General features: G+C 42.3%; 2 protein-coding genes across 8 annotated transcripts in view; both read right to left on the bottom strand.

The window, feature by feature from the left end:
* Window positions 1-21,568, bottom strand: matk (megakaryocyte-associated tyrosine kinase). 4 transcript variants are annotated; one of them, XM_071342825.1, is made up of 14 exons: window positions 21,329-21,568; window positions 20,284-20,311; window positions 19,097-19,210; window positions 18,609-18,724; window positions 17,425-17,644; window positions 11,138-11,231; window positions 10,827-10,892; window positions 10,596-10,695; window positions 10,366-10,450; window positions 10,073-10,146; window positions 8,876-9,071; window positions 8,352-8,438; window positions 8,086-8,113; window positions 1-2,123 (listed from the first exon to the last, which is right to left on the bottom strand). In XM_071342825.1, exons 1-14 carry the CDS (start codon window positions 21,340-21,342, stop codon window positions 1,990-1,992), a joined length of 1,356 nt encoding a protein of 451 aa, XP_071198926.1. In that variant the 5' UTR covers window positions 21,343-21,568; the 3' UTR covers window positions 1-1,989. The 4 variants fall into 4 exon arrangements, with proteins under 4 accessions (XP_071198926.1, XP_071198927.1, XP_071198925.1 ...); XM_071342826.1 differs by lacking the exon at window positions 8,086-8,113 and having other exon boundaries at window positions 20,284-20,346; window positions 21,329-21,566; XM_071342824.1 differs by lacking the exon at window positions 8,086-8,113 and having other exon boundaries at window positions 21,329-21,566.
* A 143-nt stretch (window positions 21,569-21,711) lies between these two features.
* LOC139539661 (zinc finger RNA-binding protein-like) overlaps window positions 21,712-26,334 on the bottom strand; it is a 48,969-nt gene continuing 44,346 nt past the window's right edge. For all 4 annotated transcript variants that reach the window (XM_071342819.1, XM_071342820.1, XM_071342821.1 and 1 more), the window contains exon 19: window positions 21,712-25,734. In XM_071342819.1, coding sequence (XP_071198920.1) covers window positions 25,561-25,734 — 174 coding nt within the window. In that variant the 3' untranslated portion in view covers window positions 21,712-25,560. The remainder of the gene's footprint in view (window positions 25,735-26,334) is intronic.

Below are 26,334 nucleotides of genomic sequence, written 5' to 3'. Positions count from 1 at the left end.
TGACTTTAAAACAGTTGCAGAGTTTAATGGCTGTAATAGGAGAAAATTGAGGATGGATCAACAACATTAGTAGTGACTCCATAATGACAGTGAAAAGAAGGAAGCCTGTACAGAACAAAAATATTCCAAAAGGGGAAGTTGTATAACTGAATGCCTTCAACTGAAATGTGTCTTCCGCGTTTAACCCAAACCCTCTGAATCAGAGGTGCGGGGGCTGCCTTAATCGACATCCACGTCTTCGGCACCTGGGGAACAGTGGGTTAACTGCCTTGCTCAGGGGCAGAACGGCAGATTTTTATCTTGTCAGCTCGAGGATTCGATCCAGCAATCTTTTGGTTACTGGCCCAATGCTCTAACCACTATGGCTACCTGCCGCCCTGTTTTTTAGGATAAAAAATAAATGGAATAAAGCTAAGCACAGGCAAAATCCTAGAGGAAAACCTGGTTCAGTCTGCTTTCCAACAGACACTGAGACAAATTCACCTTTCAGCAGGACAATAACCTAAAACACAATGCCAAATATACACTGGAGTTGCTTACCAAGATGACATTGAACATCCCTGAGTGACCTAGTTCAAAATCTATGGCAAGACTTACAAATGGCTGTCTAGCAATGATAAACAACAAACTTGACAGAGCTTGAAGAATTTTTTTAAGAATAATGTGTAAAAATTGTTCAATCCAGGTGTACAAAGCTCTTACCCAGAAAGACTCACAATTGTAATTGCAGCCTAATGTGATTGTAACATGTATTAACTTAGGTGTGTGAATACTTATGTAAATTAGATACAATGGGCTCTAAATGTCAATTAAAATGTTATTTGTCACATGCGCCGAATACAAGAAGTGTAGACAAATTCACTTATATGTGTATTAAAGTAGTTGAAAGTTAAGTATTTGGTCCCATATTCCTAGCACACAATAACTACATTAAGCCTGTGACTGTACACACTTGTTGGATACATTTGCAGTTTGTTTTGGTTGTGTTTCAGATTATTTTGTGCCCAATAGAAATAAATGGTAAATAATGTATTGTGCCATTTTGGAGTCACTTTTATTGTAAATAAGAATATGTTTCTAAACACTTCTACATTAATATGAATGCTACCATGATTATGGATTATACTTATGCCTCTGTAACTTTCTCACTCATCATTATTCACAATTTATTCACGATTATCTGTAATCATGGTGAATTTGTCCCAAGACTTTTGGACCCCTAAAATGGTGGACTATGTACAAAAAGTGCTGTAATTTCTAAACAGTTCAAAATACCCTCAAATTAAAGCTGACAGTCTGCACTTTAACCTCATAGTCATTGTATCCTTTCAAATCCAAAGTTCTGGAGTATAGAGCCAAAATAACAGAACATGTGTCATTGTCCCAATACTTTTGGAGCTCACTGTATTTCTGTACTTAATTTTCAAAACATTTGCAAAAATGTCTAAAAACATTTTTTCACTTTGTTATTATGGGGTAGTGTGTATATGGGTGATAGTTTAAAAAAAATTCAGGCTTAACAACAAAATGTAGTCAAGGTATGAACACTTTCTGAAGGCACTACATAGTTTTGTTTTTGTACAGTTAGTTCTGATGGCTGGAGTTTATTTGTTGCAAAGATAATTTTCTTCAGACAGTGATTCTGCCATAGAGAAACCCATGTCCACATTTCACTGCTGTTTATAGTATGGAGTCATAGTGAGTGTGCATAAAGGCTCATTGATGATCTAAGAAAGATGTATGCTGCATGTCCCCTTCACAAAATCAGCCAATGTTCAGCCTCTTTATGAGCCACTACCATTAGATCCAGCCCTGACCAGCCTTCTGTTGGTTCTGGCTCACTTCAAGCCACCTGTCCCGGGTTACGGTCCATCTCCAGGCAGCTCTAAACAAAGAACAATAGTTATTTGAATAGGATTATTGAGGTGACCTCAGCAGGCAGGCCCAGGGCTGTGTTTGGTCAGCTCTCTCTCTATCTTCTCCTGTAGTTTATGAAAGGAGGGCCTTTTCTTGGGCTCGGCCTCCCAGCAGCCCCTCATCAGGGCGTAGACACTGGGGGGGCACTCCTCTGGAGCCTCCATACGGTAACCCTGCTCCACCCGCTCCTTCACCTCCTTCACAGACTGAGGGAGACGAGAAAGACAGAAAAAGAGATGGCACATGATCTTTGATCCAAGATGGCGTAGCAGTGTAGGCGTGTTTCGTTTCGTCCTCTCGTATACTTTTGTATTTTTCGTATTTTTTGTATATATTTTAATTTAAAAAAATGTTTTTTCTATCTCTTTTCAATTTTTAATTCGATTATACCTTCCGGTAACCTACCTCACCCAATGTGATACGGAATCGCTATTATTTTTTAACTTTGGAACACATTCAAGAACCCCCAGTAGCTAACCAGCTAATCAGCTACAAGCTATTTAGTCATTTTTAGCCACTGCTAGCAGCTTTTACCTTCTGCACAGACACCAGCTCTGTTATTAGCCTGGATATTACTCACCAATTTACCACCATCGGACTGTCTCTCCACAACAACGCCGGATTCCTGCCGTAATCCCTGAGCCACTACTTCTGATCCTCACAGCTAGCTTGCAGCTAGCACCACTGCCACGAAGCTAGCACCAGTTAGCAAACAAAATTCTACAATACCTCTTTCGCCATCTGGCTTGGATTCTCTGTCGACACGGCGCCCCGCCGCACCACCACGTCTGGTCTGCCGACAAATACCCCATCCGCTGTGCCCTCAACCGGCCTCTGTCTGAGCAGACCCCCTCCGTCTGAGCAGTCCACCCCCGGGCTACTAACTTTAAACGCCGCGTGCTAGCGTAGTGGCGGCTTCCCTGCTCCATCTACGGCTGCCCCCTGGACAATATGATCACTTGGCTACATAGCTGATGCCTGCTGGACTGTCCATTAATTCACGGTACTCCATTCTGTTTATTTGTGTTTTATCTGTCGGCTCTGTGTTTTAACTCAGGCTCTGTGTGTAGTTAATCCGACCCTCTCTGCCTAGTCATCGCCATTTTACCTGCTGTTGCTGTGTTAGCTGACTAGCTGCTGTTACCTCACCTGTTGTTTTAGCTAGCTCTCCCAATCAAGACCTGCAATTACTTTATGCCTTACTGTATGTCTCTCTCAAATATCAATATGCCTTGTATACTGTTGTTCAGGCTAGTTATCATTGTTTTGGTTTGCAATGGAACCCGTAGTTCCACTCCCCGTACCTCTGATACCTCCTTTGTCCCACCTCCCACACATGCGGTGACCTCACCCATTGTGACCAGCATGTCCAGAGATACAACCTCTCTTATCATCACCCAGTGCCTGGGCTTGCCTCCGCTGTACCCGTGCCCCACCATACCCCTGTCTGCACATTATGCCCAGAATCTATTCTACCACGCCCATAAATCTGCTCCTTTTTTCCCTTGTCGCCAACGCTCTAGGCGACCAGTTTTGGTAGCCTTTAGCCGCACCCTCATCCTACTACTCCTCTGTTCCTCGGGTGATGTGGAGGTAAACCCAGGCCCTGCATGTCCCCAGGCACCCTCATTTGTTGACTTCTGTGATCGAAAAAGCCTTGGTCTCATGCATGTCAACATCAGAAGCCTCCTCCCTAAGTTTGTCTTACTCACCGCTTTAGCACACTCTGCCAACCCTGATGTCCTTGCCGTGTCTAAATCCTGGCTTAGGAAGGCCACCAAAAATTCTGAGATTTCCATACCCAACTATAACACTTTCCGTCAAGATAGAACCACCAAAGGGGGAGGAGTTGCAATCTACTGCAGAGATAGCCTGCAAAGTTCTGTCATACTTTCCAGGTCTATGCCCAAACAGTTCGAACTTCTAATTTTAAAAATTAATCTCTCCAGAAATAAGTCTCTCACTGTTGCCGCCTGCTACCGACCCCCCTCAGCTCCCAGCTGTGCCCTGGACACCATCTGTGAATTGATCGCCCCCCATCTAGCTTCAGAGTTTGTTCTGTTAGGTGACCTAAACTGGGATATGCTTAACACCCCGGCAGTCCTACAATCTAAGCTAGATGCCCTCAATCTCACACAAATCATCAAGGAACCCACCAGGTACAACCCTAAATCCGTAAACATGGGCACCCTAATAGACATTATCCTGACCAACTTGCCCTCCAAATACACCTCTGCTGTCTTCAATCAAGATCTCAGCGATCACTGCCTCATTGCCTGTATCCGCTACGGGTCCGCGGTCAAACGACCACCCCTCATCACTGTCAAACGCTCCCTAAAACACTTCTGCGAGCAGGCCTTTCTAATCGACCTGGCCAGGGTACCCTGGAAGGATATTGACCTCATCCCGTCAGTTGAGGATGCCTGGTCATTCTTTAAAAGTTACTTCCTCACCATATTAGACAAGCATGCTCCGTTCAAAAAATGCAGAACTAAGAACAGATATAGCCCTTGGTTCACTCCAGACCTGACTGCCCTCGACCAGCACAAAAACATCCTGTGGCGAACTGCAATAGCATCGAAGAGTCCCCGCGATATGCAACTGTTCAGGGAAGTCAGGAACCAATACACGCAGTCAGTCAGGAAAGCTAAGGCCAGCTTTTTCAAGCAGAAATTTGCATCCTGTAGCTCTAACTCCAAAAAGTTCTGGGATACTGTAAAGTCCATGGAGAACAAGAGCACCTCCTCCCAGCTGCCCACTGCACTGAGGCTAGGTAACACGGTCACCACCGATAAATCTGTGATAATCGAAAACTTCAACAAGCATTTCTCAACGGCTGGCCATGCCTTCCTCCTGGCGACTCCAACCTTGGCCAACAGCCCCCCCCCCCCCCCCCCACTGCTACTCGCCCAAGCCTCCCCAGCTTCTCCTTTACCCAAATCCAGATAGCAGATGTTCTGAAAGAGCTGCAAAACCTGGACCCATACAAATCAGCTGGGCTTGACAATCTGGACCCCCTATTTCTGAAACTGTCCGCCGCCATTGTCGCACCCCCTATTACCAGCCTGTTCAACCTCTCCTTCGTATCATCTGAGATCCCCAAGGATTGGAAAGCTGCCGCGGTCATCCCCCTCTTCAAAGGGAGAGACACCCTGGACCCAAACTGTTACAGACCTATATCCATCCTGCCCTGCCTATCTAAGGTCTTCGAAAGCCAAGTCAACAAACAGATCACTGACCATCTTGAATCCCACCGTACCTTCTCCGCTGTGCAATCCGGTTTCCAAACCGGTCACGGGTGCACCTCAGCCACGCTCAAGGTACTAAACGATATCATAACCGCCATCGATAAAAGACAGTACTGTGCAGCAGTCTTCATCGACCTGGCCAAGGCTTTCGACTCTGTCAATCACCATATTCTTATCGGCAGACTCAGTAGCCTCGGTTTTTCTAATGACTGCCTTGCCTGGTTCACCAACTACTTTGCAGACAGAGTTCAGTGTGTCAAATCGGAGGGCATGTTGTCCGGTCCTCTGGCAGTCTCTATGGGGGTACCACAGGGTTCAATTCTCGGGCCGACTCTTTTCTCTGTATATATCAATGATGTTGCTCTTGCTGCGGGCGATTCCCTGATCCACCTCTACGCAGACGACACCATTCTGTATACTTCTGGCCCTTCCTTGGACACTGTGCTATCTAACCTCCAAACGAGCTTCAATGCCATACAACACTCCTTCCGTGGCCTCCAACTGCTCTTAAACGCTAGTAAAACCAAATGCATGCTTTTCAACCGTTCGCTGCCTGCACCCGCACGCCCGACTAGCATCACCACCCTGGGCGGTTCCGACCTAGAATATGTGGACATCTATAAATACCTAGGTGTCTGGCTAGACTGCAAACTCTCCTTCCAGACTCATATCAAACATCTCCAATCCAAAATCAAATCTAGAGTCGGCTTTCTATTTCGCAACAAAGCCTCCTTCACTCACGCCGCCAAACTTACCCTAGTAAAACTGACTATCCTACCGATCCTCGACTTCGGCGATGTCATCTACAAAATAGCTTCCAATACTCTACTCAGCAAACTGGATGCAGTTTATCACAGTGCCATCCGTTTTGTTACTAAAGCACCTTATACAACCCACCACTGCGACCTGTATGCCCTAGTCGGCTGGCCCTCGCTACATGTTCGTCGTCAGACCCACTGGCTCCAGGTCATCTACAAGGCTATGCTAGGTAAAGTGCCGCCTTAATTCAGTTCACTGGTCACGATGGCTACACCCACCCGTAGCACGCGCTCCAGCAGGTGTATCTCACTGATCATCCCTAAAGCTAAAACCTCATTTGGCCGCCTTTCCTTCCAGTTCTCTGCTGCCTGCGACTGGAACGAATTGCAAAAATCTCTGAAGTTGGAGACTTATCTCCCTCAACAACTTTAAACATCTGCTATCTGAGCAGCTAACCGATCGCTGCAGCTGTACATAGTCCATCGGTATATAGCCCACCCAATTTACCTACCTCACCCCCATACTGCTTTTATTTATTTACTTTTCTGCTCTTTTGCACACCAGTATCTCTACTTGCACATGATCATCTGATGATTTATCACTCCAGTGTTAATCTGCTAAATTGTAATTATTCGATTTATTGCCTACCTCCTCATGCCTTTTGCACACATTGTATATAGATTCTCTTTTTTCTACCATGTTATTGACTTGTTTATTGTTTACTCCATGTGTAACTCTGTGTTGTTGTCTGTTCACACTGCTATGCTTTATCTTGGCCAGGTCGCAGTTGCAAATGAGAACTTGTTCTCAACTAGCCTACCTGGTTAAATAAAGGTGAAAAAAAATAATATAAATAATAATAATGCCACCCCCTCTTAATGGGTCGGTTCACTTTTTAAATGGACATAAAATAAAAGGTCAAACATTCAGCCTACATACTGTATCTGTATGTTAATCACCTGGATTAAACAAGTACAGTACAACTCACTCATTCTAATTATATGGTTAGACACTAAGCATGCTTTAAGTCATTCTAGCTGATCCCCCCAGGCTGTCCCTATATCCCCCCCTGACCTACCAGGCAAACAGGGAGAGGGCTAGATGGGTACAAAGGATTGACAGTGAGACTCTGTGTCACAGGAGAGTGTAAGTACCATAATCCCCCCCCCCCCCCCACCCCATGTACAAACACAAAATATGCACAAAGGAAGGCAAGTACACACACTCACACTCTCTCTCACACATCCCCACCCCTCCCCTTCGCTCTTCTTTTTGGCTGGCTGCCATCAGGAGCTGTTGCCTTAGAAACGCGGCCTACAAGCACTAATCCTGGTTTATCTCTGCTGTTATTACCTGGTTAGTGCCATTGCTTTGATTCTCTGCTTTACATACCTGTGGGGGGAGTAACAGACTCCCTACAAACAGATACAGCATGGAAAAAAGGGATATTAAGTATGGAGTAAATAAATAAATACACATGCCCTTCCGTTTCACTCCAGTTAACTGCCCTCCGATCACAGCAGAGTTTGTTAATCGGCGCTGCTTCACTAAGACTGAAGTGTGTCTCTTCAATTGAACACATATCGTGACAATGAGTCTCATTGAAAATATAGTGCTATATAAACAGAGGTCTGGGCCAGATTACAGTATGTGACTCCATCTGACACCATGGGAAAGAAATAAAACCTACTCATGGGGTCCTCTACTGGTACAACATCATGACTACACATAGAAGAACCACATCTTATGAATGCTCAAATTTCACCCCCGACTCCTATTCAGGACAGATCAAATGAGTCCGGGGCAAATCCATGTTCTGACGCACTAACCTACCTTTAATCTTAGGGGAAGTTTCCTTAGTTTCAGTACCATAAGTCTATCAGTGGATAAAGCACTGCTGACGTAAAATGGATAATGGGTCATAGAGGGATAAGGGTCAAACAAACCCCATTTTCCATGACCTGCCCTAATAGATCAGGCTTTTTATGTAACCTGAGATTATGGTCATTTGGAGAGACGCACTGGTGCCAGGATGTCAATGGTGTTTTCAGTTAGTAAAAACTACTGGGTTGCCACTGATCAGCGGTAAGATAAGGGCACTGGACGCTGTAGCAGGCATCCTGAGAACAGCGTCAGTAAGCTTTACTGTACTGTGGCTCACCTCTCACGGGCGAAGACCTCTGGAACACCTGCTGAGAACAGAGGACCTTGCAGCTTCCATGAAGGACAGAGAGCTATGGCATGCCATCATTCAGCGCATTGCACCACCATAATAAGCAAGTGAGCAACTGGGTCAGACTGCCTTGATAAGAATTTTCAAAGCAGCTGTTCATATTTTTGTCACACACTAATTTCTGTTGCATTGTTGTGCCAGTAACTCAGAACTATACATCACTGTTCATAAAGATCAGTGAAGTCAGGACTCACCATCTTGGGGTAGGGCTGTCGACCGTAGGAGAACGTCTCCCAGAGGAGAACACCATAGCTCCATACGTCTGACCGCGTGGAGAATTTCTATAGGACAATCACACATGACCACAAAAGCAATTCAATGACAAATTACAAAATTCCACTGATGACTGCTCGACATGATAGTTACTGTGTAATAGCCACATAGGCTTGGCAGGCTAAAAAAACAGACTCACATACAATTCACATGAATTACACATACTGTTAAGTCTGTAAAGTAACCGAAAGCTTGAATCCCTTAGCCGACAAATCTGTTGATGTGCCCTTGAGCAAGGCACTTAGTGCTAATTTCTCCCACACTCAGAAGGTGTCTCAAGGGGAGTTGGGATATGCGAAAAAAAACTTTTACAATTGACACATTTGCATTAATACACACTTGTGAAATAGGACAGATAAGCACCCACCTAATTTATATTTTATTATAAACATGTCTGTACTGTAAGCATGATAAACACTAGATGTTAGAGGTAAACATGATCCACCTCTTTCTTCAGGGCCTCAGGGGCTGTCCATTTGACTGGTAGTTTAGCGTTGTCCGAGGCCTTGCAGTCCACCTTGGTCAACCCAAAGTCACTGACTTTGGCCACGCCTTCGTTGGAGACCAGGATGTTACGGGCCGCTAGGTCTCTGTGAACCAACCTCTTAGACTCCAGGTACTCCATGCCCTCGCACACATCTCTGAACACACACATACACACATTCTTACTGAAATACACAGAAATGCACAACTTCTAATAAAGACTCTCTTAAAAACGAGGCTTTCAGTAAAGTTGGTAATGTGGCAGTGATTTAATGTATAACATATAAAGTTATATTAAATTATATACTCCGAGTCAATATTCATGTCATAAGAAGCAATTCCCTACAACCACGCCCACAAATTAGGTGAAACACATTCTTTCCCATTGACCGCCATTGTAAAAGAGCCAACTTCGTCGTCAATGTTTAGTTACAGTGCATTCGGAAAGTATTCAGACCTCTTGACTTTTTCCACATTTTGTTACGTTACAGCCTTATTCTAAAATTGATTAAATTGTTGTTTTTCCCTCATCAATATACACACAATACCACATAATGACAAAGCAAAAACTGTGTTTTAGAAATGTTTGCAAATGTATTACAAATATAAAACTGAAATATCACATTTACATAAGTATTCATGTAAATATGACATTTACATAAGTAAGGTATTTCATTTTTGTATTTTTATACATTTGCAAGAATTTCTAAAAAACTGTTTTCACTTTGTCATGGTGAGGTATTGTGTGTAGATTGACGATAAAATACAATAATTAATACATTTTAGAATAAGGTTGTAACGTAACAAAATGTGGAAAAAGTCAAGAGGTCAGAATACTTTCAGAATGCACTGTATACAGAAGTAACAAAACATGCTGAAAAGCTGCTGGGTTGTTCAATGTACATGTAATCAGGTCAAAATTCCAATCCTACGGTTGCCTTGGGAGCAGGTAATATTGAAAAGTAATCTTAGACATGCTGCACTTTTCTTAAATGTAATTTTGTAATTGACTAAAACAAGCAGATAACAAGAAAATTCTGTTTGAAAAATGTCCGGTTTTTGCTGTGGGCCAATGGGGTAACCTAGGTTGATTTCCCCACAGGCGGGCGGGGCCACGAAGTTCTATCAAATACCGCCTGGGACTGTGGTGGGGCCTCACAGTGCAAAACGTAGTAGCTGGCCAGTGCGAATGACAAAACGGCCCCTCGTCCGGAGGAAGTTCACCAGATTACCCTACAACACACAAATAATACAGTTGGATAACAGTTGTGTAATCTAAACTAGATTTGAGTAGATAGTCCTAATTGTTTGTTTGTTACAGATAATTGTTTTGCATCAACAAGCTGTTAGGGCTTGTCTCCTGGACTGAGATTAAGCCTACTCCTAGTCTGTTAGTTAGTCTTGATTGACTGTGATGACAGATTGACGGTACTGAAGTCACGGCAGCAGAACCTTGGCCATGAGCTCTGTGACGATGTGCAGTCCATTGTCTACGATCACCCCCAACAACCGCACCAGGTTCTTATGCTGCAGTTTCCTAGTGGAAAGTTCGTAATCAGATCCAAAACAATAAAATGAAAAAAATAAAGAAAGTAACAAAGGGATGAAGGAACAAAGGTCAGATAGTCGTTACTCCATTTAATGAAGTTAATTAAGAAACTGTGTCGCCACTCTGAACTCACGTCATAACAGTGGTCTCTTCTAAGAATGCCTGTGCCGTTACATCACATTTAATGTTCTTTACTGCCACCTTCTGGCCAATGTAGTCTCCTTCAAACACCGCTAGGGGACAACAAAACAAGAGCAAATTAAATCTGTAACAGAATCAGGGTTCAATTCAAGGTTACAATGGTTTACAGGCTTTTTTTTTTTTTTTTACTCCACCGAAACAATTGAGGAAATTGCAGCCTCACCTCCAAACTCCCCCTCTCCGATACTCTCTCCCAAGGTCAGCTTCCTGATGTCCAGCAGCCACCCCGCTGTGACACACACAGAGATACCAATCTAAAACGGTATCTTTTTTTCTCTCTCTCACTTCTAAAGAAACAGGTAGCTTTTATATTTATCACTCACACTTCTAAAGAAAGTCACATTAACACCCCACCACCACATCCTCTCACATACAGAATACCCTTCATCCCCCTCACCCAGGAAGGCACGGATCTCCGAGCCTTAAGGAGGCCAACTCTGACACATCATGAGAGTGTAAAGACCAAGCCCTTACTTTTAGACAGCTCCAACTCAGCTGACTTGGTGCCCTCCTTATCTTTGGGCTTCAGAAGTTTTGTGGCGATAGCTCCCTTGTGCTTGGAGTGGAACTGCAAAGATAGCCATTATTATTATTTTTATTAAACTTTATTTATACAGGGTGGGTCACCATTGAGACCAGGGTCTCATTTACAAGGGAGCCCTGTGAACATGAATATACACAATAAAATGTAACATAACATAATGTAAAATAACAATACCAATACAACAAGAATAATCAAATCAAACAGAACCCTCACATATCACCTCCCTTAAAACTTGATCTAAACTTTCCAATGGAGACCAGCGAGTCTAGCTTCAATGTGGCCTGAAGGCTATTCCATGAGCTTGGGGCATAAAAACTAAAAAGCATTTTCCCCCCAACTAAGTGGAGACCCGTGGGGCCTCCAGAACCATCCAGTCCAGAGAGCGGGTCAGCTTGTGACAGCTTACGGTATATTAAGAACAGAGAATGAACTATGCTGTCGTTGACACATAAAAGGGTTGGTATGAGGCTTTGATGGCTTAGTTGGTTGCTAAAACTCACAACACCAGTAGAGCTGAGTCCTGTATGGGCAACATACAGTATACCGATTGTATGTACAGTATTTACTGTTAGTTATTAATTCTAAAACTATAACAATTAAGTACTGTCAAAAAGAAACAGAATGATGGAAAGGGGAACTGTACACAACAAATGCATTTTTACAAATCCAATAGTCCTGCGTGTCAGGAAGCAGCTGGATTCTCCCTTTATTTTCTCACAAGAGTAAGTCAGCGATATGAGTCAGGACTAAAGACATCTGTGCTCCACAGATAAGGGAGTGGTGAGGCATCTTTAGCCTTTACAGTCACCCGTATCTCCAAACTCCCTAATGACTGTGCTTCCAATAGCTCGGAAACTCACTGGCACAACATAGATAAACCTTAAAAGGTCTGCTAAGACCTTTCTTTTAAACTGTAAGCAATTAATGACAGTTACTTTCTATGGGTGACAGTTTGCCATGGTTAGGTTCAAATAAAATTCTGAGTGATTATTTTTCCATATAGAGGCTGATTATGAACATTAGCTCCTCAGTATAAAGATGTAGGCAAGGAAATCTTGTATTTTCATACACTCCCCTTATAAATGTGACTCTACTATACTACCCTACCAAGCAAAAAGGCAGTAACTGCTCATTTGGTCAAAAATGTCATTTTTGCTACATTAAATACATGCTTAAATATAATGTGCCCCCCCCCCCCCCCCAACCCCTCTTTCTGTTTACATTATATGCATAGTCACTTTAACTATACATTCATGTGCATACTACCTCAATTAGCCCGACTAACCGGTGCCCCCGCGCATTGGCTACCCGGACTATCTGCATTGTGTCCTGCCACCCACCACCCGCCAACCCCTCTTTTACGGTACTGCTACTCTCTGTTTATAATATATGCATAGTCACTTTAACCATACCTACATGTACATACTACCTCAATCAGCCAGACTAACCGGTGCCTGTATATAGCCTTACTACTGTTATATTTCAACTTAAAAATTGCACTGTTGGTTAGAGCCTGTATGTAAGCATTTCACTGTAAGGTCTACACCTGTTGTATTCGGCGCACGTGACAAATAAACTTTGATTTGGACAAGTATCCTGCCTCTATTGTATTGTGTTTTGGAGAAAATGGGGGTCATGTTAGCAGTAACTTCATAAAGTTACTGTGAAACCAAGGTAAATAAAAGTCATTTTTCTCAGTTCCACACTATGAGCGGTTACTGCCTTTTTGCTTGGTAGGGCAGTGTATACCCTAGCATTTTTTATTTGAGATCAAATGTTTACTATGAGGCCGATGTGAGTAAGAACTTTAAACAGGTTAAACACATTCGCAAGGCTGTGGGGCCAGAATGAATACCAGAGCGCTTAATCAGAGCATGCGCTGACCAGCTGGCAAGTGTGTTCACTGACATTTTCAACCTATCCCTAATCCGGTCTGTAATACCAACTTGTTTCAAGCAGACCAGCATAGTCCTCATGCCCAAGAATGCCAAGGTAACATGTCTCTAGTAAATGAATATCACCCTGTAGTATTCACATCTATAGCCATGAAATGCTTTGAAAGGCTGGTCATGGCTCACATCAACACCATCATCCCTGACAACCTGGACCCACTCTAATTCGCATACTGCCGTAACAGATAGAATAGAATAAAACTTTATTGGACATTTTTCTTTGGCATCACCTTCATTAAAATAATCACATACACATTCATTCTCACATCATACACATTTAAACCAGTCAGTCCATCATGTTGCATACACTAACAACATAGAGGACATTAATACATTCACTCACAAACGACCACTGTCCCAACTGCACTAGATACAATTTACTTTGTACTTAGTAGTCCAAAAGCACAAGGAACGAATGAATGTTTGAACACGTTCTTCTTGGCCATGGGCATTCTGAAGCGCCAGCCAGAGGGAAGCCACAGATGACGCAATCTCTTTTGCATTCCACACTGCCCTCACCCACCCGGACAAAAGGGATACCTACGTAAGAATGCTGCTCATTGACTAAGCCTCAGCATTCAACACCATAGTCCCCTCCAAGCTCATCAACAAGCTCAGGACCCTGGGACTGAACATCTTCGTCTTCAACTGGATCCTGGAATTCCTGAGGGGCCGCCCCCAGGCGGTGAGGGTAGGCAACAACTCACCCCCCACGCTGACCATCAACATGGCGGCCCCTCAGGGGTGTGTGCTTAGTCTCCTCCTGTACTCCCTTTTCACCCACGGCTGCTTGGCCACGCACGACTCAAACACCATCATCACGTTTGAGACGACACGACGATGGTAGGACTGATCACTGACAATGATGAGGCAGCCTATAGGGAGGAGGTCAGTAACCTGGCAGTGTGGTGCCAGGACAACAACCCCTCCTCAACATCAGCAAGACATGCCGCTGATTGTGAACTACAGGAAACAGAGGGGCATACACGCCCCCATCCACATCGATGGGGCTGTAGTGGAACGGATCGAGAGCTTCATGTTCCTCGGTGTCCACATCACTAAGGAATTAACATGGTCCACACACACCCACACAGTTGTGAAGAGGGCACGACAATGCCTCTTCCACCTCAGGAGGATGAAAATACTTTGCATGGTCCTCAGATCCTCAAAAAGTTATACAGCTGCACCATTGAGAGCATATTGACCGGCTGCATCACCACTTGGTACGGCAATGGCAAGGCACCCGCTACAGAGGGTGGTGAGTACGGCCCAGTACATCCCTGGGGCCGAACCTCCTACCATCCAGGACCTCTATACCAGGTGGTGTCAGAGGAAGGCCCAAAAAAGTGTCAAAGACTCCAGCCACCCAAGTCATAGACTGTTCTCTCTGCCAAGTCTGGAACCAACAAGACCCTGAACAGCTTCTGCCCCCAAGCCATTAGACTGCTAAACAAGACTGCTAAATAGCTCATCAAATGGCTACCCAAACTACCTGCATTGACCCTTTTTTTTTGCACTAACTCTTTTGCACAGACTCTATGCACACACACACTGGACTCTACACACACACACACGCACACACAAAACATGCGCACACATGCTTACTGACGCCACACACACACACTCTCACAGTCACCACATACGCTGCTGCTACTGTTTATTATCTATCCTGTTGTCTAGTCACTTTACCCCTACCTACACTGAGTATGCAAAACATTAAGGACACCTGCTCTTTCCATGAAATAGACTGAAAGTTATGAACCATAATTGATGTCACTTCTTAAATCCACTTTAAATCAGTGTAGATGAAAGGTGGGAGAGAGGTTAAAGAAGGATTTTTAAGCCTTGAGACATGGATTATGTATGTGTGCCATTCAGAGAGTGAATGGGCAAGACAAAATATTTAAGTATCTTTGAACGGGGTATGGTAGTATCTGTCAGGCGCACCGGTTTGTGTCGAGAACTGCAACGCTTCTGGGGTTTTCATGCTCAACAGTTTCCCGTGTGTATCAAGAATGGTTCACCACCCAAAGGACATCCAGCCAACTTGACACAACTGTGGGAATCATAAGAGTCAACATGGGCCAGCATCTCTGTGGAATGCTTTTGACACTTTGTAGAGTCCATGCCCCAACGAGTTGAGTCTGTTCTAAGGGCAAAAAAGGGGGGTGCAACTAAATATTAGGAAGGTGTTCCTAATGTTTGGTATACTCATTGTATATGTACATAGCTACTTCAATTACCTGATAGCCCTGCACATCGACTCGGTACTGGTACTCATTGTATATACAGTTGAAGTCGGAAGTTTACATACACTTAAGTTGGAGTCATTAAAACTCATTTTTCAACCACTCCACAAATTTCTTGTTAACAAACTATAGTTTTGGCAAGTCGGTTAGGACATCTACTTTGTGGATGACACAAGTAATTTTTCCAACAATTGTTTACAGACAGATTATTTCACTTATAATTCACTGTATCACAAGTTTACATACACTAAATTGACTGTGCCTTTAAACAGCTCGGAAAAATCCAGAAAATGATGTCATGGCTTTAGAAGGTTCTAATAGGCTAATAGACATCATTTGAGTCAATTGGAGGTGTATCTGTGGATGTATTTCAAGGCCTACCGTCAAACTCATTGCCTCTTTGCTTGACATCATAGGAAAGTCAAAAGAAATCAGCCAAGACCTCAGAAAAAAAAATTGTAGACCTCTACAAGTCTAGTTCAACCTTGGGAGCAATTTCCAGACGCCTGAAGGTACCATGTTCATCTGTACAAACAATAGTGCGCAAGTATAAACAACATGGGACCATGCAGCCGTCATACCACTCAGGAAGGAGACGTGTTCTGTCTCCTAGAGATGAACGTACTTTGGTGCGAAAAGTGCAAATCAATACCAGAACAACAGCAAAGGATCTTGTGAAGATGCTGGAGGAAACAGGTACATAAGTATCTATATTCACAGTAAAATGAGTCCTATATCGACATAACCTGAAAGGCCACTCAGCAAGGAAGAAGCCACTGCTCCAAAACCACCATAAAAAAGCCACACTACGGTTTGCAACTGCACATGGGGACAAAGATCGTACTTTTTGGAGAAAAGTCCTCTGGTCTGATGAAACAAAAATAGAACTGTTTGGCCATAATGACGACCGTTATGTTTGGAGGAAAAAGGGGGAGGCTTCAAGCCGAAAAACACCATCCCAACCGTGAAGCACGGTGGCAGCATCATGTTGTGGGGGTGCTTTGCTGCAGGAGGGACTGATGCACTTCACAAAATAGACGGCATCATGAGGAGGAAAATTATGTGGATAAATTGAAGCAACATCTCAAGACATCAGTCAGGAACTTAAAGCTTGGTCGCAAATGGGTCTTCCAAATGGACAATGACCCCAAGCATACTTCCAAAGTTGTGACAAAATGGCTTAAGGACAACAAAGTCCAGATATTGGAGTGGCCATCACAAAGCCTTGACCTCAATCCTATAGAAAATCTGTGGGCAGAACTGAAAAAGAGTGTGCATGCAAGTATGCCTACAAACCTGACTCAGTTACACCAGCTCTGTCAGGAGGAATGGGCCAACATTCACCTAACTTATTTTGGGAAGCTTGTGGAAGGCTACCCGAAACGTTTGACCCAAGTTAAACAATTTAAAGGCAATGCTACCAAATACTAATTGAGTGTATGTAAACTTCTGACCCACTGGGAATGTGATAAAAGAAATAAAAGCTGAAATAAATAATTCTCTCTACTATTATTCTGACATTTCACATTCTTAAAATAAAGTGGTGATCCTAACTGGCCTAAAGACAGGGAATTTTTACTAGGATTAAATGTCAGGAATTGTGAAAAACTGAGGTTAAATGTATTTGGTGTGTGTGTAAACTTCCAACTTCAACTGCAGCCATATTATTTTTTACTCGTTATTGTTATTCAATCTGCATTGTTGGAAAAGTAAGTAAGCATTTCACTGTTAGTCTACATCTGTTGTTTACGAGGCATGTGACAAATACAATTTGATTTGATAGTACAGAATGTCACCTTTGTGGGTATTTTTATACATATCTGTTTTACCTTTTAGAAATGAAAGCACTCCATGTATCTAGTCCCCCCCATTTGAAGAAGTCATAAATATTTGGAAAAATTCACTTAGTGTATTAAAGTAGAAAAAAGTTTAGTATTTGTTCCCATATTCCTAGCACTCATTGACTACATCAAGCATATGACTACAAACTAAATAACAAATCTATCTCCGCCTCACCTCTATCATGTCTATGAGGTTGTAGAAGTACTGGGTGTTGTCGATGGTCAGTTTCCTGTGCTGGTACATGACTCGGTAGTGGATGACCTGGCTGGCGTAGCCGACACAGAGCACATAGTCACCAGGGTGGCGGATGGACTCCCGCACCAGGAACAGGCCATCCTCTACAGGCCGCAGCTTGGACACCGCCTCGGGACCTGAGATCTTCCCATGGAACCAGCTGACATGGACCAAAAAATTATTAGTAAAAGCAATTAATAAAGAGACATTCCACAAAGTGTATTGCACAGGGCTAAGGATTTTGTTCTGGTCAAGTCACGTGTCCAGGAAATCACCTGGCCCTAGCTATATAAAACCCTCTTAGGCCTTACTCCCCCCTATCTGAGATATTTACTGCAGCCCTCATCCTCCACATACAACACCCATTCTGCCAGTCACGTTCTTTTAATGGTCCCCAAAGCACACACATCCCTGGGTCGCACGTCTTTTCAGTTTGCTGCAGCTAGTGACTGGAACAACCTGCAACAAATACTCAAACTGGACAGTTATCTCAAACTCTTCATTCAAAGACTCAATCATGGACACTCTTACTGACAGTTATGGCTGCTTTGCGTGATGTATTGTTGTCTCTACCTTCTTGCCCATTGTGCTATTGTCTGTGCCCAATAATGTTTGTACCATGTTTTGTGCTGCTACCATGTTGTGCTGCTGCCATGTCGTGTTGCTACCATGTTGTTGTCATGTTGTGTTGCTACCATGCTATGTTGTTGTCATAGGTCTCTCTTTATGTAGTGTTGTCTCTCTACTCGTGATGTGTGTTTTGTCCTGTATTTAAAAAAAATAAAAAATAATAATCCCCGCAGGAGGCCTTTTGCCAGGCCGTTATTATAAATAAGAATTTGTTCTTAACTGACTTGCCTAGTTGAATAAAGGTTAAATATATATATATATATTTTTTTAAATAGCTCTAAGCTTACATAACTGGAAAAAAAATCACCCATCTAAATTATGAGGAAGTGTACATATCAGTCCTTCAGTAGAAGACAGTGTGGATATTATGGAGAAGAACAAAAAGGGAAACAGAAAAAAACACAAATGCCTAAATTGCACAATAAACATGGTCTTATGACTGGGGATAAAGGAAAAATAATGAAATCCAGACTGATAGCCTTAAATAGACTTACGGCATGAGACTGAGACTGGGGTCGACACGAATGGCCTCTCGCTCTCGCATGTTGGTGGCAGAGATGAGTCCTTCCTCTCCTGTGGTGTTGTGTCTGGCCTTGTAATGTTCTTTCCCCTAGAAAACAGCACCAGAACAGCTTTCAGTAGAATCATGCAAATAGATACATGTTCAGCTCAATTATATTTATAGAGCCCCCACCAAAGCAGACAGTGCACAAAGATCATGGGCAAGTTTTAATTTTAATTTTAGAAAAGTACATTGTAAATTGTGTGCTTACATTTGTAAACGATCACATATCTCTCTCTATTATGTGTGGGAATACTTTGGAACAGATTACCTAAATAAAAATATCATGGAGCTTATTTGCTGGTGTTTTTACAGTCTTTTTTTTGCTCAGAAAACTTGTGAGGCAAAATAAAATCGCCTGCGCGCCAAATTCGGCCAGTTGCCGCAAGTTAGGGAACCCTGCTATAAATCATTACTTACTGTTCCTGTTCTCATAATAGTGAGGATGTCTCCTTTGCGATAGGCCAGTTCACCAGTTTTGGGCTGGCTGTGGTCACTCTTGGCAACACATTGTGTGCCGAACACCAAACACTTCTGTAAGAGAGAGGTCAAAAATGCAAAGGCTTGTGACAGAACTTTGACATTTACAGCATCGGTTGGTTCAAAATTTAAAAATTAGGACATTTCTCTGAAATGTGTACACTACATTTAACAAACATTATAAACTGGATGGTTTGAACCCTGAATGCTGATTGGCTGACAGCCGTGGTATATCAGACCGTATACCACGTATGGCAAAACATGTATTTTTACTGCCCCACTTACATTGGTAACCAGTTTATAATAGCAATAAGGCACCACAGGGGTTTGTGGTATATGGCCAATATACAGTACCACAGCTAAGGGCTGTGTCCAGGCACTCCGCGATGCGTCGTACTTAAGAATAGCCCTTAGCCGTGGTATATTGGCCATATACCACACCTCCTCGTGCCTTATTACTTAATTATAGTTCAGACACTGGTGATTGTACATTATGAATTACGATAAAAAGTTATTTCTCAGGCGGTAATGAATCACACTACTAACAGATAAACAAGCTAGTGTCCTGACAGAAAGATGGCTTTTATCTCCCAGTGAGTTTATTTATTTATTTTATTTTACCGTTATTTTACCAGGTAAGTTGACTGAGAACACGTTCTCATTTGCAGCAACGACCTGGGGAATAGTTACAGGGGAGAGGAGGGGGATGAATGAGCCAATTGTAAACTGGGGATTATTAGGTGACCGTGATGGTTGAGGGCCAGATTGGGAATTTAGCCAGGACACCGGGGTTAACACCCCTACTCTTACGATAAGTGCCATGGGATCTTTAATGACCTCAGAGAGTCAGGACACCCGTTTAACGTCCCATCCGAAAGACGGCACCCTACACAGAGCAGTGTCCCCAATCACTGCCCTGGGGCATTGGGATCTTTGTTTAGACCAGAGGAAAGAGTGCCTCCTACTGGCCCTCCAACACCACTTCCAGCAGCACCTGGTCTCCCATCCAGGGACTGACCAGGACCAACCCTGCTTAGCTTCAGAAGCAAGCCAGCAGTGGTATGCAGGGTGGTATGCTGACAGTTATGGTCACCCTGTAGTGACCGGAACATGGAATGGATACATACCGTTGCCATCCTCAAGATTGGAATATGCCTGGGTGGATGTAAATTCAAAAGTAAAGAGAACACCTGTTTAAGGAGAGCACATTATGCAAAACATCATATGGAAAACTTTCATCACAAGTCTAGCAATAATAGTAGGCTAAATAAACAATATGTTATTTAAGAGTAACAGTAGCCTGCCACTGGGCAAAAACTGAGTAAAAGTAAAAGATACCTTAATAGAAAATTACTCAAGTAAAAGTCACCCAGTAAAATACTACTTGAGTAAAAGTCTAAAAGTATTTGGTGTTAAATATACTTAAGTATCAAAAGTAAAAGTATCAATCATTTCAAATTCCCTATATTAAACAAACCAGACGGCACCATTTTCTTGTTTTATTATTTACGGTTAACCAAGGGCACACTCCAACACTCAGGCATAATTTACAAACGAAGCATTTGTGCTTAATGAGTCCGCAAGATCAGAGGCAATAGATGACCAGGGATGTTCTCTTGATAAGTGCATGAAATTGACAATTTTAACGTTAGTGAAGTAAAAGTAGTTGTCAAAAATATAAATAGTAAAAGTAGATACCCCAAAAAACGAGTTAAGTAGTACTTTAAAGTATTTTTACTTAAGTACTTTTCACCACAGATTTTTTGTTAATTTCACGTAGTTGACAACTCAACCAAAACTAGACATTGAAGATACGACTGTGCAGTGGGCTACCACTGCTCCTTTCCCTGTCATTAAAATATATACATTCCTGAAAAAACAAGCCCTTTTTGAAGGATCAGTTCAATATAATTATTCAAAGAAAGGAAAAAACAAAGTAGGCAACAGCATTAACAGACGACTGAGGGTGGGGCATCATATGGCAGTGGCAGTCTGTATACCTGTGGCTCAGCAATGTAGCAAAATGTAGCCTAATATGGTCCAAGGACAGACGTGATCAGAGCGCTAAGAGGATACAGGTATTTGGTGACCAGTCAATAGACACATGAACTAACACTATTTCCTGACAATGAGAACAGTTGAAGCCATAACACAGCTGAAACTGTCACTTACCTATAACGCTGCATTTGTACGACCTGTTACATTTGTCATTGCAGTTTCGAGTGGGTAACCAATTGCTGCGATTAATTACAGGCTAATCCGTAAAAAAGGAAATCGAGGTAGAGATAACTGCTTAATTCTTCCTTAGAAGGTCAGACGTCAAGAACGGAAAAGGTTAAGCAGACGCATCTTCGAATACTAGACAGCGCTTCATACGCTATTATTCATCACTCACAATAGCCCATCTCATCGCCCCCTTTCCAATCATGAATATTCAAAAAGCCAGAGGGGTGTGCTAGGATATGTGGACTGGCAACACATTTTAAAAGGTGCGTGGGGCGCCAGTTCTGTCAAAAATAATCAATTATTCATTCACACAATGAGAAAAGTATATCTACATGAGTTAAGTCTTTAATATTCATCCTTGGTTTTAGGCAGCACTACAAAGACGTTCAAATAATATTACAGCAACGTTAACTCTCCTTTTAACAAAACAAGGTTGATTGCAACATGATGCAAAGACAAAAAAGTTAATTAAAATGGGTGTTGTGAAGATGCTCTTTGAAAATAAAATCATCAAAAGCCGTTTTTGTTTTTTTACAAAAACCTTAATACAAAGATATCTGCATTTTTCCTCATTTCCTCATTCATCACAATGATAAGATGTTAAAATATTGAATGATACAGTATTGATTTATTACAATGTGCCCCTTTTAGAACTGTCAGTCCATATATATTGGCATATCATTCCTCCTCACCTCTCCACCTGATGTGTGGTGAGCATTCTGGCGCAAATCGGTTACTGTGCATCACCCAAGTGGGTGTCACACATTGGTTGTGGATGAGGTGAGCTTCCAACTAAATACAGTTGAAGTCGGAAGTTTACATACACTTAGGTTGGAGTCATTAAAACTAGTTTTTCAATCACTCCACAACTTTCTTGTGAACAAAATATAGTTTTGGCAAGTCGGTTAGGACATCTACTTTGTGCATGTCAAGTAATTTTTACAATTGTTGACAGACAGGTTATTTCACTGTATCAGTATTCCAGTGGGTCAGAAGTTTACATACACTAAGTTGACTGTACCTTTACACAGCTCAGAAAATTCCATAAAATGTCATGGCTTTAGATGCTTCTGATAGGCTAATTGACATAATTTGAGTCAATTGGAGGTGTACCTGTGGATGTATCTCAAGGCCTACCTTCAAACTCAGTGCCTCTTTGCTTGACATCATGGGAAAATCTAAAGAAATCAGCCAAGACCTCAGAATTTTTTTTTGTAGACCTCCAAAAGTCTGGTTCATCCTTGGGAGCAATTTCCAAAACACCTGAAGGTACCACGTTCATCTGTACAAACAATAGTACGCAAGTATAAACACCATGGGACCACGCAGCCGTCACACGGCTCAGGAAGGAGACGCATTCTGTCTCCTAGAGATGAACATACTTTGGTGCGAAAAGATCAAATCAATACAGCAAAGGACCTTGTGAAGATGCTGGAGGAAACAGTTACAAAAGTATCTATATCCACAGTAAAATGAGTCCTTTATCGACATAACCTGAAAGGCCACTCAGCAAGGAAGAAGCCACTGCTCCAAAACCACAATAAAAAAGCCAGACTACGGTTTGCAACTGCACATAGGGACAAACTCGTACTTTTTGGATCGTACTTTTTTTTTTTTTTTTTTTTACTTTTTCCTCTGGTCTGATGAACCAAAAATAGAATTGTTTGGCCATAATGACCATCGTTATGTTTGGAGGAAAAGGGGGGAGGCTTGCAAGCCGAAGAACACCATCCCAACCATGAAGCACGGGTGTGGCAGATTCACGTTGTGGGGTTGCTTTGCTGCAAGAGGAATTGGTGCACTTCACAAAATAGATGACATCATGAGGAAGGACAATTATGTGGATATATTGAAGAAACATCTCAAGACATCAGTCAGGAAGTTAAAGCTTGGTCGCAAATGGGTCTTCCAAATGGATAATGACCCCAAGCATACTGCCAAAGTTTTGGCAAAATGGCTTAAGGACAACAAAGTCCAGATATTGGAGTGGCCATCACAAAGCCCTGACCTCAAACCCATAGAAAATGTGTAGGCAGAACTGAAAAAGCGTGTGCGAGCGAGGAGGCCTACAAACCTGACTCAGTTACACCAGCTCTGTCAGGAGGAATGGGCCAAAATTCACCTAACTTATTGTGGGAAGCTTGTGGAAGGCTAACTGAAACGTATGACCAAAGTTAAAAACAATTTAAAGGCAATGCTACCAAATACTAATTGAGTGTATGTAAACTTCTGACCCACTGGGAATGTGACGAAAGTAATAAAAGCTGAAATATATCATTCTCTACTATTATTCTGACATTTCATATTCTTAAAATAAGGTGGTGATCCTAACAGGGAATTATTACTAGGATTAAATGTCAGGAATTGTGAAAAACTGAGTTTAAATGTATTTGGCTAAGGTGTAAGTAAACTTCCAATTTCAACTATATGTAAAGCGCTTTGGTTTGTCTAGAAAAGCGCTATGTAAATCCAATCAATTAATTATATGAAGTCTCCAAACACACTCCACAAAAGACAGATTTTTAAATGCAAAGAATATGGCTGCATATAATAACTCATTTCATAAGGTCTTTATTCTCATAGCATGCTAGACAGACTGTGCAACATAGGAGCTATCTGTCAACTCCTCTTACACAAAACATATTCTATAACCCAGTGATTTCCTTAAAAGCGTTTTGTGGTGCAATCAATCACATCTTCAAAAATGCAGATTTTTTTCTTTTCAGGTGTCTGACAAATTTATAGACATCTTTAGACTAAACAGAGAGAGTGCTTTTCAAAGCGCTGTTTTCAGAGTGTTTCTTTACAGCTTTAACATTTTTTGTCATTGCCTGCAGTTTTGGCACAATGAACTGTACATTTTTAAAACTTACTTTAATGTACTCATGTCTGTCTTTAAAGGGGGGCTGAACTTGGTTTCAAGTCTCATTAGGAAATGCGACAGCACGGTTTCGGAGGCGTGCTTTGATGTGGGTTACTCGTCTGTGTTTGAACATGAGAAGTATTTGTACTTTTACTATGCCAAAACAGTACAGTTACATTCACTCACCCTTCTAGATAACTTGAAACAGTCTAACCATGTCTCGAAGTAGTCTAGCTAGCAAGTTAGCCAACTTCTTTCACCAAGTCGCTTCAGCCGCCTATTGTGCAACTGTGGCAAAGTTGGGTTGACTTTGGATAGCCTGTCTGTGGAGCTAGTTAGGGACTGTCAATAAATTACACAATGTAAATGAGACAATAACTTCATGTTGCACACCTGTTCTCTTTAAATTCTTTCAATATTTGTATATTCATTTCTAAAATGTATAGTTGGTTTGATGTTAAGTCATTGAAATTTGGAGCTATTGATATTTTTTAAATGTTGTCCCATGTACATTGTGTAATTTACTGATGGTCCCTAACTAACCACATAGCAATATCAAATGACAAACCAAATTGACCATGGGCATTACGATCTGGTCCTGTGCAGCTGCGCTCTGAAGTGATGATTACTTGGGTACTGCCAGCTGTGGGCAGGATGAAAATAAACCCAATATATGCACCTAAATGAGTAGCTCCTGCAGTCTTCAGTATATGATAACTGGCCTGTACAATAAAGGATTAAATCTTCTCTTCAATAAGAAAAGCAGGGGGGAAAAGTCCTTACAGTACATACAAAACAATGTAAGGAACAGTGGTTGGTACAGGTACTGTAAATGGGAGGGCTTCAGAAGTTGAGTGGGCAAATATTCTGGAAATGGAATGATGCAATCATTTAGCCTGGTTCCAGATCAGTATGTGCTTTAGCAAAATCCTCTGATGATTGTTGTCATGAAGCACATACAGATCTGGGAGCAGGCTATCAGTCATTAGCTCCTAGAAACCTCAGTAAGTCAGTCTGACGTTAAAGCCAATTTTCAGCACAATTTTATGAGTAAATCATCTTTACCTTTCCCCTCCCATTCCCTCTAGGGGAGACATAAATGTTGCGACTTGGTGAAAGAACAACTAAGTCAGTTATATTCATATAGATTCTGAAAATTAAAATTAAAAGTAAAGGATGTGACATTCTGCCAGTATAGACTACTAACCTGCTCTAGCCTGGGTGCTGATATGTTTCTGTTTTACTCTATCATTCTCATGCCAACATTAGAAGCAAAACCAGATGGCCATCCAAGCTAACACTGCTCTGTCAGAGATCAAGCATCCACCTCTTCTGAATCCTCCTTCTTGTCTTTCTTGACCTCCCCCTCTCCCGTCTCGCTCCCGTCCCGTCTGCGCTTGCGGTTCCGAGCGCTGGCCTTGGACGCCGGCAGGGAGTCCATCCCCAGAACCTTGTGGATCTGACGGAACGCCAGCAGTCGTAGAGCATGCTGGAATCAGAGACGAGAGGAGGATCAGTGGACTTCAAACACATTCCATTGTCACACATATCAATGGGTAAAAATCAAAGACGAATGGAGTGTAATTAGAGCTAGCATAATAACTAGGGGTTTAAGTTAGATGGATATGAGTGTACAAAACCTTAAGAACACCTGCTCTTTCCATGACAGACTGACCAAGTGAATCCATGTCAACGCTATGATCCCTTGATTGATGTCACTTGTTAAATCCACTTCAAATCAGTGTAGATTAAGGGGAGGACAGGTTAAAGAAAGATTTTTAAGCCTGGAGACAATTGAGACAAGAATTGTGTGTGCCATTCAGAGGGTGAAAAGGCAAGACTAATGTAAGTGCCTTTGAACAGAGTATGTTAGTATGTGCCAGGTGCACCGGTTTGTGTCAAGAACTGCAACGCTGTTGGGTTTTTCATGCTGAACAGTTTCCCATGTGTATCAAGAATGGTCCACCACCCAAAGGACATCCAGCCAACTTAACACAACTGTGGGAAGCATTGGAGTTAACATGGGACAGCATCCCTTTGGAACATTTGACACCTTGTAGAGTCCATGCCCTGACGAATTGAGGCTGTT

The sequence above is a fragment of the Salvelinus alpinus genome, chromosome 15 (assembly GCF_045679555.1).
Source record: "Salvelinus alpinus chromosome 15, SLU_Salpinus.1, whole genome shotgun sequence".
Classification (NCBI taxonomy): Eukaryota; Metazoa; Chordata; class Actinopteri; order Salmoniformes; family Salmonidae; genus Salvelinus; species Salvelinus alpinus.
Note: the sequence above shows the minus strand (reverse complement) of the source record. Positions and strands in the feature narration are given on the sequence as shown.

What these genes read in the sequence shown, in the direction of transcription:
- matk (XM_071342824.1), bottom strand. An exon ending in CTATTATGAGAACAGGAACA is followed by an intron (nt 18,725 to 19,096) that starts GTAAGTAATGAT and finishes GCTGTTTTCTAG; the next exon opens with GGGAAAGAACATTACAAGGC. An exon ending in GACAGCCCTACCCCAAGATG is followed by an intron (nt 2,124 to 8,351) that starts GTGAGTCCTGAC and finishes CGTCTCCCTCAG; the next exon opens with TCTGTGAAGGAGGTGAAGGA.